At 41.0% G+C, this 15,356-nt stretch overlaps 1 protein-coding gene across 1 annotated transcript in view; it reads left to right on the plus strand.

Moving 5' to 3' along the window:
• LOC117755371 (transmembrane protein FAM155A) overlaps nucleotides 1-14,803 on the plus strand; it is a 79,814-nt gene extending 65,011 nt beyond the window's left edge. Inside the window, exons 2-3 of the mRNA XM_034575129.1 lie at nucleotides 9,463-9,634; nucleotides 13,192-14,803. Of these exons, the coding sequence (XP_034431020.1) occupies nucleotides 9,463-9,634; nucleotides 13,192-13,493 (474 nt within the window). The 3' untranslated portion in view covers nucleotides 13,494-14,803. The remainder of the gene's footprint in view (nucleotides 1-9,462; nucleotides 9,635-13,191) is intronic.
• The last annotated feature ends 553 nt before the right edge of the window (nucleotides 14,804-15,356 follow it).

Raw genomic sequence — 15,356 nt, forward strand, 5'->3', positions numbered from 1 at the left:
TAGGCTCATCTTGCTGATAATTATCTTTGCCAAATTAATTATCAGTGTAAGTGTCAGCGTGACAGGGCCGATGAATTACATCCAGATAACCTTGATTAATCAACAAAGTGAGTTATGGGGCAAATGTTTTGTGTGTATGGATGTGCTCCATGTAGAAAATGTCCCATCCCTTCTTCATCCATCTCAATCCTCGCGTCCATAATTCCTCACTGTCGTACCTCGCTCCACCACTGCCTCCGTCTCTCTGTGTTCTCGTATAGAGATATTCATGTTTTGTCTTCTCTTCTCAGTCTGAAAGCAGAGCCGTCTGTCTGGAGTACAGTGGGTAGAACTGGTGTGTAGAACAGTTGAGAGCTGTGGATCATTCAGTCGTGCAGCAATGTGTGTTTCTTTTCATATTCAAGCCACACTAGCAGTTTGGCTCTATTTATGGCAGTGTTGCTCTGTGTCTAGTTTTGTCCAGACGGAAATATCTCCAAATATCTCACAACCACTGGATAGCTCATCATTTGTTCAGAAATTCATGGTGCCCAGAGGATACTTTAATCTGAGATGGTGGACATCAATATAATACCACACCAAGACTTTTTATAAGGATGTGTGGTACGTCTCTACTTCCTCCACTATTTAGAAATTAAGTTATAATATCCTGGATGCAAATGGTGCCATTTTGCGCATTCGGAGTCTGTGCAGTAGTGATCATGGGATGGAGCTGCAGTATCAAGGCCCAATTACATGCTCTTGACCATCACTCTCGTCACCCCATCTTCATGGCATCAAATAACTTTTACATCCAAACTTATCAGGAAAATGCGAACATACAACAGTGTGATAAGAACTACCGTAAATGGCAGAAACCATCTCTAAGAAATAATGTGCTTGACTTTTTAGTTTGGTCCATGTCCTATCCATTAACATGGAGGAGGCTTCACTTTTTGGAAGCTGTCATGTCAATAATCTTTACATACAGCATATGTACCACACCAACGTTGGCATTCAGGCTCAAAGTGATGTGTCCAAGTACCTGACAAAACGGTCGTGTGGCTGCCTAGCCTCTTTGTCTTGTTCATTGTACTGTATGATGAGGTTTCCTTTCACATCTGTGGCCCGTTCCTATAAACTTTACATTGGTGCGACATCACCACTTCAAACTCACTTTTTTTTAACCGTCATCATTTAAAAAGTCCAACTTTACAATTAGTTATTTATGACTTTGTTTGCAGTGTGAGACGTCCTGTCAATTTCACAAGGATCATTTTTCGTTTTGCAAACTAATGCACATTATCTCAATAGATCTAATTGTTCAAATATAGTTTTTAATGGATATGCACGTGTTGGTCTAAACAGGACGACCTGAAACTGTCCGTCTCGTATAAGCCGGCACAGAGCACCACCTGACACACTCTTTGAGGGAGTGAGCACCGCCAGCATGGATGAAATTCATTTTTTCATTATTAATTCACTCACTGCCATGACCGTATGATTCATTCATACATTTTTCATCCCGTACCGCAGCTATTCTGCGATTCAGTGCTCATAATGCGAGTTGTATTTTTTTCCCCCTTTTAACTGGGAATCGCGTGACACCAAATTATGGCCCCGGCAAATGGTCTGGTGCACTTTGTTCCATCCGTGGTCGCAGATCAACTTGTTTTCCACACGTGTCACTCTCTCTTTCACTCCCTATTTGTATGGATGTTTATGTTCACCTTTTAATTACCTCACTGTAACATTATTACACTCCTCTGTCCTCGGGCATGTGGTAAAAACACAAGCTCGGTGTTTGTTTTGCTAAATCAGCAACTCGTATTAAAAGATTTGAGACGGCATTTGGATGTCGGGGATCAAATGTGTGTGTGAGTGTGCGTTTGTCATGTATTGACCACAAACAGCAGGTGGCTCATTGCGAATACACCAGGTCTTATGTGTCTACACAGTCATTCAAATGTAACATTAATGTAATTGAATAGGTGCCTCTCAGGGAGTTTGCATGAGTGCCTTCTGCTTCACTTCACTTTCAATCAATGTATTGTGCTGCGGCTTCAGTCTGCAGGCGGCAACGCTCGTCCTTTTGTTTGCTATTATGTTCTCATTGGCTCCTCTCATAACCGTCTTGGCTAAACCTGCCTGTTTATCTCACGTCTGCGCTGTTGTTTAGATCATTAGTTACGTTACATTTTCTCTGTATAGCTGCTGCCGACACCGTTTTTCATGCTTGCCAGGTGCGGCCCCCTGGCTATGATGAATATACTCACATGCATTAATTCACTGCACAGCTCACACAAATGCACATGCATGCATACACATCATGGCCAATTAAATGTTATTGGCTTAAGTTAGTATGATAGTTACCTGCAATGAAGCAGCATTGATTACACGTTCACGTTCCTCGCAGGGTTTGTTTTTTCTTTTCTGTTTGAGGTCACGCTTGATCACACTCATTGACTCACCGACGTGTTTGGCCGCACATGCTTGTTTGTTTGCATATGTGAATGTGTTTGTCGTTTTTCTGATTATGTTTAGGTGTAACCTTTGCTTTGCATTAACCCCTTGTAGTGGAACTGCCATGGGGCATTGCTGCTGCTGCAGATTAAGGGGAAGTTTACATACCGGCTCCTAGTAAAGAATGCCCTCTATTTGACCCCTCACATCTCAGAGTGCCTAAGTGTCACTGCTTGAATGGATTGTGGAGAGCATGCAGAATGATAATCTGGGCTTTTGTGGACAATGTAGAGTTAATTACATTTTTCTTCAGTGGACAGTATAGAGTGCATAGGGCACACATCATTTTTTTCTATTCAATAGAAATGCTTTAGTCAGCATTTGTGCATAAAAATGGTTAAATAGCCGGGGAAACTTCCCAATATACAAAATCATAACCACTTGTAGTTATTATTACATGCTTTTAAGAAAACTGGTGTATTTTGTATTTCTCTTTTCTTGCATGTTGATTGTACAACACTTCTTACAGCTCCACACACATTAGCCTGTTTGTACATGACGCAAAAGTGTGGATGATACTGAGTTTGGAACAAATGTAGGAAGAAAAATCTGTGTTTTCTTTCAAAAACACGTTGAGTCTTAATTAGAATTCACTCAGATGTCATTGTTGCCTTGTGTTATTTTAATCCCATTCCCCCGGTCTGACACAACTTGAAAGTAGGTTAATACCGGGCTATTGTGCCGTACACTTTTCCTGGTCTGCTGTTTAAGCCGAAGATCGTTTAAATAAGCGGAGCAGAAAAGAGGATAGCCCGAATGCAGCAGAGCATTGAATGTCTGTGTGAGCTAATTGACAAGGTGGCTCATGAGACTGTATACGTGTTTATGTGTTCTCTGCCTGTACATATTTAAGGAGGTATGAGTTGCAGCGAGTTGGTGGGATTCTGTCAACAGTTTAACCACAACCACAAGTCCAGATTAAGCTTTAAAGACGACTCACTGACAGGGAAGGGCCATCTGGGGCTACTTAAGACCAATACCACAGGGCAGAGTAAGGCCGTTCATCAATTACAACCCTAATAGCCTAATTGTAATGAAATAATCCAATCCAGGGGACAGCCGGGTCTCAAGTGTGCGCATCACCAGAAGGCAAGAGAGACAAAACACTGAGTGGATATATTAAGAAGGGTCTTTATTGTAGAATGCATCTGCTGAATATCGAAAGAAGTTCAAAATGCTTCATCTTGCTTTGACCACTCAAGTGTTGGCAACAAATAGTGAACCTTCACGACTGATTAGCGAGGAGGTGATGTTATCATCTGAAGTTTGTGTGTTTGTTACTTTGTGTGTCAGTTATCAGCATTACACACAAACTACGGGATGGAGTACCACCATGCTTGGTGAAAGGATGTGGTATGTGTGGGGAGGAACCAATTTTTAACATTTTCATTGTTCCTCGGATAATGATTCATCGATCTTGATTGAAATAATCAGGCATGTGTAGGGGACTGACATCTGTTCCGGATCCAAATAAAAGTCTGGATCGAGTGACTGTTGGGTCTCGGTGGTGGTATGTGCTCTCTGAGTGCACTTCTAATGTTTGCTGTGACAATATGCACAAACACTGTGTGACACCCGAGGGCAGACAGATTGATTTTCAGGTTAGTTTGAAGCTTCAGTGTCTTCAAGACCCTTAATCTCTTTAGAACATGGTCTTAATATACTCTTCTTGTCATCCAGCCCAGACAACTGCAAACTCCTGATGTCATTTTACAACTTACGTGTTTTTGCCTAAATTTTCATCGCCTCAACCCGTTCATCTCCGTTCTCCTCTTTACACCTCTACATAAATTGTTGCTTTGCAATTTTCAACTGAGCTGAAGCATTTGCTTTGGGAAATGGGGTTTGTGGCCACGTAGGACGCAGAATGATAAGCAAGTCCATATACATTTGTTCTTTTTGTTAATGAGGACAGTCTTTTTATATTATATCCTCTCATTTACATGTATTTACATTTATATGCATTCATTATTTTTTCTCAATGCAAAATTTGCCCCATGTTCACACACACGAAGCAATTTGGGATTCAGTTTTCTTTCTCAAGGACACTTCAACATGTGGGCAGCAGTAATCAGGAATCTGCTAACCCTATGATTATGAGCCATTATGCAAGAAAAAACTGAACACAGAAAATTAGGAACTGTAAAACGAAAGGCATTGAATTGGTTGGGGGAGGTTTATATTGAAATATGTTTGTGAAACATTTGTTTGTTGTCTGATGCATTCCTGTGCTGCTGTTCATTTAAAGTCAAAACCTCATTTACCTGTTTTCTTGATGGTTGAACTTTTTTCAATCAGTTTTTGGATATAGTGTTTATTAATAGTTCACAATTACCTGCATCGATATTTCCCTTGAAAAATAATCCTCCTGTTTCTGGCAGGCTCTTATTGTGAAATATCTGAGATATGAACTGTATATAAAAATGTACGTGTCTCCACTACCTCCCATTGTTTAAAAATGAAGCCAAAATGATCCCGGATATGGGTGCCGCAGTCCAGAGTCTACACAAACTTTGTGTTAAAACAGTTTAACGAATATCTCTGAGATAAGAACAACAAGAAATGCCATCTTTGAGAAAATAAAACGTTAAGTGTGTAGTTATGAGCTATACTACAGCCAGCCACCAGGGGGCAATTGAAATGTTTTGGCTTCACTTTTGGATTCTGCTATGTCATTTGTCTTTATATACAGTCTGTGGTTATGAGTTGTAGCGTCACAGTGTCAGACAAAACCACAGAGTAGTAGTGATTCTGATGAATGCAAACCCTTTACCCTGCCTGTAGGAATTTTGCCCCCCTCTGGCAATTTTACCTCACGCTGACCTTGATAACAAGTGTTTATCAGACAGCACCATTATTTGAAACTAGATTTTTTTACATTTATGTTTCCTTGGGTCTTCTACTTTGCCTACAGAGCGGAATGAGCCTACAAAACCATGAGGACTCTATTGGGACCCTCCATGTCCAAGCCTCAATGTGTCAGATAACCCTGTGACAGGAGGTACAGAAAAACAGCAGAAGCAAATAAGAGACGTTAAAGGAATTGAACGGTGACAGAAAGAAGGAGAGGAGAAATTTGAGAGCCGGCTGGCCGACCTCTAACACTCTGAGTCAGTGATTGAGGAGAGGGCAGTATTTTACTCTCTCCCCAAGCTGTTGAAAGAACGCACCAGATAGGAGAAAGTTATATAAATGGAAGAAAGAGTGCATCTCACTATCTCCATCATGACACTCCTCTCCCTATCTCTCTGACTCGCTGCCTTGTTCTCCTTCTCTGAGATTTGACAGCCGGGTGATGAATTACTAGTCATGGTTCTACAGTAGACTGATGGCTGAGGCAGTGGAGATCTGTGCTGCAGCAGCGGTGGGCTTCACTAACTGCTGCTGAGGGCTAAAGGACACAAATGTGAGGCAAAGGGCCAAGAGGAGTTGTGTTCTTGTGCTCCACATCTGTTGCACTTCAGACAGATGTTATACGGTGACCTTTTTTGTTGTAGTTTCACGGTCCTGGGTTCACCTCTAACTTAGGTCTTAGTTTGTGTAAACAGATGGGGAAAGGGTGGCCACGTTTCTTCTAGGCTCAAGTAAAATCTCAGTATTTGTTGTAGGTGGCGTTAAAAGATAATCTCTTCAGCTGTGATGTTATTGATTATTCCGCTTTTGATTTTTACCCCTGCTGAGGAGTCGATGTGTTCACCCCTGTCTGCAACTGTGACTCAATTCAGCAGCCGCATCCTTCGGAGGACCTGGTCCTAGGCAGCCTTCATTCTTAGCAACAAAGCTACAGCTCAGTTCGCTTCAGCTCCTCACCAAAGCACAATGAATCTTGGGATATGTTGGGGTTCGAGGATCCACCCGGTGGAGCCTCCGCTGCCCGGGGGTTGAGGGACACATTTGTCCTATTGGGACAGCCTAGTCACGCCACTGTGATGTAATTGGTCTACAAATGCGTCTTCTGAAGGATGCAGCCAACGAATTGAGACACAGCTTGTTGGTTTGTTTGTTGTGGTTATTTCGGCAAGATTAAGCAAAAACTACAGGACAGATTACCATGAAACTTGGTGGAAGGATGCGAAGTGGGTCAGGGGAGAAGCTAATAAATGTTGGTTTGGATCCACATCAGTAGGTGGATCCAGGAATATTTTTATAGTTATGGCAGAATTTGACATTTTCATAGATTTCCGAGGGAATCATTTTGACATAGAAAAACAGGCGTATTTCGGGGACTGATAAGTTTAAGTGTTAGAAATTTGGATCAGCTTGATTGAATTTAAGGGAACTGTTGGCAGATGTATGCACTGCCATTTGACTTGAGCCTTTGTGCAAATGACTCCTTAGACCTCAACTTCCTCAGGGACTGATGAATGCCAGCATTGACGCCACTCGACACTGATTTGTAATAACATTGTTGTTGTGTGTTGATATTTTGGCGAATGACAGAAAAAAACAGCTTTTAACTCAGTTTGTCTTTATCGCCAAGTGCTGACGGCTTCATGACGAGCAGTCGAGTAAACACGGGGAGGAGCACGTCATGAAATTGGAACGTCACACATACCTGGACAATCATATGCACACATCCAAACATACGAGGTGCACAAGATGTGACAGACGGTCACATGACCACATTTTCGGTGACATTTACATAGTGATAACAGATTAGAAAGAAGGGCAGTGTGTGTGTGTGTGTGTGTGTGTGTGTGTGTGTGTTGTCCTCAGGAAATAACCTTATCTTCGGCTGTAAATCTAATTATTCCATGCAGCAACTTACTGTACATTATGAATGTGTGCACAGCCTCAGTACGTGCACATGTTCAGTCATGCGTATAGAAATTAACATATTACTTTGAATCTATATCTGGATACAACAATACATTACATTTATGATGCTGCTGTTACGCAGACCATTATAATCACAAAGGCTATTTGAGTTCCTGACAACAGTTACTGTTCAAGACAATGGTTCAATATTTTAATGTAATTTGCCTCAATTCAAATTCTATATTATCTGCATTTATTTTTTGTTCTTATTTGAATCACATGTTTGTGTGTTTATAAGCAGAGTTACTTGTATAATGAAACATATACTGATGCCATGTCACAGAGTAGAGTCAAGGGGAAATAAAAAAGAGTAAAAAAACAAAATAACTCAAAAGAGTGAACATGTAAGAAATTTGTTAAAAGTTTAATTCTGTAAAAATATTACAAGATGTGCAAAGATGTTTTATGATTTAAACACAACATGATCATTATTGTTATTATTTGCTCTAGTATCTTAAGCCTTTCCTCCAATGGTAATTGTTGAGTTGTGTTTATTCATTTTGTCGCCTCTTTTCTTCTTCACAGTTTTTCCTGAATCTTGCTGGATTGCAACATTTAACACCTATAATTAAGCTTTGTATTTATACTGTGGATCCATAGTCTTTTTTGATTTGTATATTTCTGGCCTATTTCAATAACTGTTATATCGTTCGCTTATATTTGGTTTTGATGTGTTCAGTGATCTTCTTTCTATTTATTTTGATCTTTCTTTCTGGCAAACACACGCACGCAGCCTATGTTATACGTGGGGGAGTGATGTGATGGTGGGCTTGCTGCACTGTTTCCAGGCATGCGATCACAGCAGGTGCTAGCTTGCCACACAGTCACTGGAGTGGTTCACAGGAAATGGCAGCTAATTGCTGCAGGTGATAATACCACACAATGAGGCGAGCACCTCCTCACATGGGAGCGGGGAAATAAGGTGCTAAGTAAATCATTTGTCCCCACTTGTGCACTTGCAGAGTTGAGTAAATGGGTGAGAAAAAAATCAACAAATGACTGCGCACACAAACATCGACATTGTGCCACTCAGGCCCTGGTTGGTTTATTTACCTGTTTGATTTATTAAGTTGGTGAAGTGATAATAATTTTAAAAGGTCTTTCTGCTGTTTACAGACACGACTGCAACACCAATAACTTAAACTGCTGATTTTGTAAAGAGTTCGGTGGTGATAGATCATCCTGTTGTGTTTAGATTCGTGTTGTAACAGTTTCCCATACGTCAACACATTGGCCATTCAGTGCATGTGTGTACTTAACATGCGTGTTACAAGTTAAACGCTGAAATGCATGAGTAAATGGATTCAGTGTCATCATGCAGCACTACTGTCTTTATTGGTCTTCTTTATTAGATGAAGATGACTCCTCTTTTCCTTTGGATGTGCTATTAATAGAGACACAACTTTTTCTCTCACCTCTCTGGCACAAAAACACAATCTTCTTTTCCTGTTTGTCACATTCAACAAATGAGAGTCCCTGTATGTAACTCAATCACATAAATTTGAAATGTATTGATAAAAAGTCCCCCTGCATCCCCGACTGCCATCACCATGGAGACAACTGTTGTCTGATTCTCTGGCTCATAACTGACAATGTTTTCTTCGACCATTTTACTCTTGTTTACAAACAGAACTGGTGCAAACAAAGTCTAAACAGCTACAGGAAATATTAGTACTATAATTTATCAGTAACTGTTTTCTGAAGGGAGTCCATCTATTGTAACAATGTAAAAAAAAGTTCTGGTTTATACGATTCTTTGTGAATGAAACAAGTTGCAGGTCCTCTGGTGCTTTAAATCTTACTCATACTGGTTTTTGGTGATGGTCATGCACACCACCAATCCCATAATACTCAGTTGTTCAGAGGAGGAGGTTGGGACTAACACTGTTCATCGACAAAGGGCGAATACTCCACAACCTATATTTAACAGTACATGTCAGGATGACCGGGATCTCTGCTCAGTCCTGTGAATCAATAACTGTTGAGGTCACGGATGATGCACGTGCATTGGAGAGTGTGCTTGTCGTCCGAAACAACCCCCTCTTACTCATCAATATTCTCTCTCTGTACCCTCCTCTCCCTCCTCCTCCTCCTCCTCCTGTCTCTCTCTTCTGCACTCACCCCTCTTGTCTCCCACCATAGATGGTGTATAAGCCCTGGCTGTGTTCTCAGTACTTCCAGACCACCCAGATGCACTGCAGCAAGCGAATCCCCTGTGGTCAGTACTGCCTGGAGGTGCAGCAGCGGTGCCCCTTCGTCCTGCCCGACAATGATGATCTCATTCACGGAGGCAGCCCCAGTTTTATATGCACAGGTACAAGAAAGATACCCTGCAAATCTGTCTTTCTCCTTCATTCTGTATCGTATTTCACTGATTTGCATGTGTGCAGGTCACGCAGCTGCTCTGTGCAACTGTAGCTCTCAACCACTAGGCACTGAGGAGCTGGGCTGAAGTGCTTTGTTGACTATTTGAGGGATAAAAGAGCATTACTTCCCTAAATCCTGGGATTCAGAGCTACAAGTAACAAGCGCTGCTCACCTCTGCACCACCTCTGGCCCACCCTGAGTACTAGTGATCATGCCCTTTGACGGAGTGACTTCCTTTACTCCTAATGAGCAAGTACGGAGCACAGTGTCTCGCTCGATGACCCTTCAGTGGGACACACAACTGCAGCTGGACCCAGTGCAAACACTTGTTACTTTACAGTTACAGGATGTTCTGTTTAATTAGCAGCGTAACAGGGTAACACACCATGACAACTGGGCTAATTGTTGCCAATTACTCAGGAGTGAGCTGCACTGTGGGAGACGGTGACAGGAAGTCTGTAGTGAATAGTTTATAGCTCTCAGTGGGCCAGTGTAGTTTATGACTACAGTGTTAGTGCTTACAACAAGTGGGACACACACTGAGTCACACAAGAGCTTTACCTTGTTACAACCACACATTCGTCTCCACACACACGAGAGGTGAGTCCCACACAATGTGATCTGATGTGTTTTTTTTTATTCCCAGAATGTGATTAACACAAGCTCATATTTCATATAACATGCTGATGCTGCCCTCTGGTGGTCGAGTAGAGTACCACGGTCACTATAATAATAGAATGAGATGTGAAAGTAAAATTACAATGTTAAGGTTGCTCACTTAAGTTCACTGACTGTTACTAAAATGGAAGATTTCCAATGTTTCTGTTTAATTGACAAGTTACATGAAAAGACCAAAACCAACAAAGTGCTTGTCAGTGCATATATTAACATGCGGGTTACAATTTAAACGCTGACATGCATGAGTTAATGGATTCAGTGTCATCATGCAGCACTACTGACTTTATTGGTCTTCTTTATTAAATGAAGATGACTCCTCTTCATTTGGATGTGCTATAAATAGAGACAACTTTTTCTCTCACCTCTCTGGCACAAAAACACAATCTTCTTCTTTTCGTTTTTTCTTCTCCTGTTTGGCACATTGAATAAATGAAAGTCCCTTGTTTGTAACTCAATCACATGAATTTGAAATGTATTCATGAAAATGCTACATTCAGGTTTTGGAGTTCGACATGAAAGTCAGTCTCCCTGCATCCCAGACCTCCATCACCATGGAGACAACTGTTGTCTGATTCTCTGGCTCATAACTGACAATGACAGTGTTTTTGTTGGACCATTTTACTCTTGTTTACAAAACCAACAAAGTGCTCGTCAGTCCCTCAATGAATTCAGACTTCCCCCAACCTGCCTTGTACAATACAGAGGAATCTTTGATGGAAATATGCTGTAATTATTATTATTTGTTTTTAATATACAGTTGTAAATATAGAATCGGAGAAAAAGCTCTCATTTCAGTTACGCTTGACAAATGTTACTTAAACAGGAGAAGATTACCAGGGACTATTTTCAGCTGTGGATCAATACCCATTTGCTGCACCAGTTATAGGGTCTTTATGACCGTGTAGCAGAGACTGACTTAGAAGAAACAACAGTGCCCTTGTCCATTGTAATGACGGACGATGACACAGAGCGATGGTGCCACTCAGTGATGTGTGTTTCAGGACAACTGGACATAAATGGTAGAGGAATAAAATATATTAGCCTCTGGAAAACGTATTTAAAACTTTGTCAGCAGGATTCATTCATTGGTTTTGGGCTTTTCATCAGGTTTTTTGATGATGAAGAAAACATGGACTATCGTAAACCTTATCATTTAAAGTCATGATGATCAATTCAAAAACTACAGTTTGCTGTGTGAAGATACTGATGCACTCAGCAGGACTGATCAAATATGCACAGTTAGCGAATAAGACGGGATGTATTTATGCATGTGAATATTTTGTCATTCATGATGCAAATACGGGAACTCGAGATGCAGATTTTTTCAGAAAGCTGCATTAATTACACGATCCCTCTTGTCAATCGGGCAGAGTGGGCACTAACGTCTTTTGCACACAGTCCATGACCAACCCCTCTTTGCTTATGATGACAGTGGAAAGTGTCAGTCTGCTGTTTGTGATCTCAGTCCTGAGAGTAAATGCACTACATTTTGCCACTTAATGCCTTGGTTGCATTTTTTTGAATGGGTCTTTACTATGTACTTTGTGTTTCCATTTGTTCTTCATACAGAATAGAACATGTCTGGTAGGCTCTGTACATAAAAAAACACTCCTAGTGTAGATAAAGGCCTGGTTGTAAAATACACTGTTAATTACAGTGATTCAGCCTGGACGCTGCAGCAGAACAGAATAGAGAAGTGAGGTTGTACAGGATGTGGCATTTCACTAGTGTTAAATTCAGTCAGTCATTACTTCAGAGTGGCTTCTTGTTCTTCCCTAAGTGGAGGGATGCTTGTTCCAGTAAGACCCATTTTTACTCAATCTATTGGACTGGGTCGGAGTTTCCTCTTCAGATGAGTTTTCTATGTCATCAAAGGAGCCTTCTTCATTTAGGAGAGCTGGATTCCAAGACACACCCACAATTCCAGCTTGATCCTGTGAAACAAAGTCTAGGTCCTCGGCATCAGAGATTTCAGACTCAGAATCAAGACCAAGAATTGGCTCCTCATCTTTATCTTCATGCAGCATCTTTATGAGCATTTCAGCCATAAATCTGGAATGATTGTGACCTGCAATACTAACACTCTGGATAAAGAAAATCAAAAGCACAAGAATATTTTCAAATGCACATCAAGCAGTCTATTTAGTATATACTGTTGTGTTCCAAGTTTTATTTTGTTGATCTAGCTATAGTTAGCTAGCTAGAAAAGAATATGTCAACCAGCTAAAAGCTAACTAGAATTGTACATATTTCTCTTTCTCAATATTAATGGACTGTGAAATAAGACTTGAAGAAACACTCAGCCATGCATGAAATAACACAGGAAATGAATACGGGTCATTTTTTTATCCATGTTTTGCATTAGAAAGGAAGTAATACAAAAATGATTTTTATTCAAAAAGTAACAAAGGAAAAATAAAAAAGATTTGTCATGATCAAAAACAAGTTAATTGAGGAATACCTGAAATTCTGAATGATGAAATTAATTTACTGCAAAGATATATAAAATAAAAACTGAGTCAGGTAATTTTTGACCCATGTTGTCAAATTTGTGAACGTGGTTCTTTATTTTCTCGTATTTAATTGAATTAGTACATTCAGCTCTTTTGTCATTTCAATCTGGGAATAATACATCCTCACAGAATTCTGTTTATATTGTGCTTTACATGTTTTGGTCCCCAGTGATCTTGTTGGGGCGGCCAGACGAGAAGCATTAAGTCTTTGTGACAGGACGCAAATACAGGCTATAGAAAAATGACAACATGTGAGCTGTGAGCTAATTGTTTCTATCTCCATCACCCCCCCCCCCCAAAAAAACAACTGCAGGGCTGTTGGAGGACTATCCGTCAGGTGTGGACCCAGATGCAGAGTGCTGCGATGTGCGGTGGGACTTGAAAGTGGACAACCGAACCCGGGGGACCCTGAAAAGAACTCACCCGCCATGCCAGCACCGTACCTCCCTCAGCTCCTCAGCAGCCTGCAGACTGTGTAACAGCCGGCTCAAACTCTGCCTGCTGGTCCTCGTACTCCTACACACTGTTGCCAGCCTCACTGCATCCCACAATGCAACAGGACTGGGCCTCCCTGCCATCACGCCTCTGGAGGAGAGCCCTGCCAATGAGGAGTGATGGAGCTGCCAGGAGGAGGTGAGGTTGCCGGGGCTGGGGGATTCCCTCACCATGGCAACCGGAGGATGTGGAAAAGTACAGCCACGGGAGCTGTGTGCCTGTGGACGCTCTGCAGCGCTTTGAGACGAGAGACACACACAAATCAATCAAAACGAATAAATAAGTAAACAAACAGACAAACAAAGGGAGTCAACCAGTCCCTTTGCTAGGGAAAGGGGACAATGCCACAGCCTTTGTTGAGAGGGAAGGTCGGCTTCCTCACGGCTGAGTTTCTCTTACTACGCTTTTTTACACTGTGTTCCAATTCTTGGTTTCTGTTGCACTGGCTGACTATGGAATAACACAATCATATTCTCTTTCTAATGTTCATCCTTTCTGTTTGTTTCCGAGTCTCTCATACAGGAAGAAAATGTGTTCTCTGAATAATAATGTGTAAAAAAAAAAAATCATTAGCTGCAACTGTGTGTGTGTGTGTGTGTGTGTGTGAGAGAGAGAGAGAAAGGGTTTGTGCTTCAAGACTGAGTATGTGTGGGCGTGTGTGAGCCTGTATGCATGTCTTTACACATGTATGTATGTGTGTGTGTATGAGACAGAGAATGAGTGTGTGTTGCTGACAACTACCCTAAACGTCTACCTAACAGACTGGTGCAGCGATGAGGTCTTTATGGAGCGCCCCCGTCCCTCCTCTCCAGGTGCTGTGCTGGTTTGTTGGCCACAATCCCATTAGAATTTGAACTGGGTTTTGAATGTGGTTCTGGTGTCCATGGTGAAAGCTCTGATGTGTTTAACACAGGTTTATGGTTTTCCCCTCAGTTTGTTTTGTGAGATAATATTCACCCATTGACACCGGAATCAAACCATTGCTGTACTTAGCATCAGTAAAAAGCAAACACCTGGCTAAACTGTGAAACACTGCAGGAAACAGACAGGATGCGTTTCTACGATATCACCAGGAATCTCAATATCAAAGGAAAACTAACCGTGTTTACTGATTTCTTTGACAATTATTAATTATCTCTGAAAATTTATACAAACCCCAGGACAGCATAACCTATTTGGAGGATAAAATAAGGTTGAGTACATCCACACATTTGCAATTATATGCAATTAGGGACATTTTGGGTGCACGCAATTTTAGTTTTTATACCCGGTAAATTATTATAAATTAATAATAATTTATTTATTGAATAAGTTTCCCTTTGCCCATTCAGACTACTGAGTAAAATGTTATAACAATAGAACTGAAGCACAATTCTCCGCCAAGGCCCAACAGTCCCCTTGAATTCAATCAAGCAGCACCAAATTGTACATTGATATCAGTTCCCTAAATAAGACAGATTTCTTTTTTCATCAAATTCCATGAATTATTTCCTGGAAATTCTGGCTTATTGTTCCGATCCGTGCCAAAATCTAATGGGTTCTTTCCTGGCCCCTGTCTCGCCCTTCTAACAAGTTATGTGGAAATCTCTTTGGTAGCTTTTGTATAATCCTGCTCACTAACACAAAAACTCAAATGGACCAGGGCAAAAACATAAGCTTCTTGGCGGAGGTAGTTAACAACCAAATCTCGGATCCTTTCAGCTTTAGGTGAACAGTATATCAGGGCTTGATGATCATAAATTAAAAGTAAAGCTTTAAAACATTTCAAATAATTTTGACTTCCATCTGGAACAATGAGACAGGTACACGCCGCTTAGATGCCAAAGCATGAAACATGTTTCTCTGTAAATTCAGTTTTTAACCAGTTGTCCACCTCATTCACATGACTGTAGTAAAAAAGCACAGATGGGATGATTTTTATCTCACAGAACAAAACGTGAAACTGTCTTAAACTTGTCTTAACCAAAGATGTTATTTCAGGCA

This window comes from Hippoglossus hippoglossus, chromosome 21 (genome assembly GCF_009819705.1).
Source record: "Hippoglossus hippoglossus isolate fHipHip1 chromosome 21, fHipHip1.pri, whole genome shotgun sequence".
Classification (NCBI taxonomy): domain Eukaryota; kingdom Metazoa; phylum Chordata; class Actinopteri; order Pleuronectiformes; family Pleuronectidae; genus Hippoglossus; species Hippoglossus hippoglossus.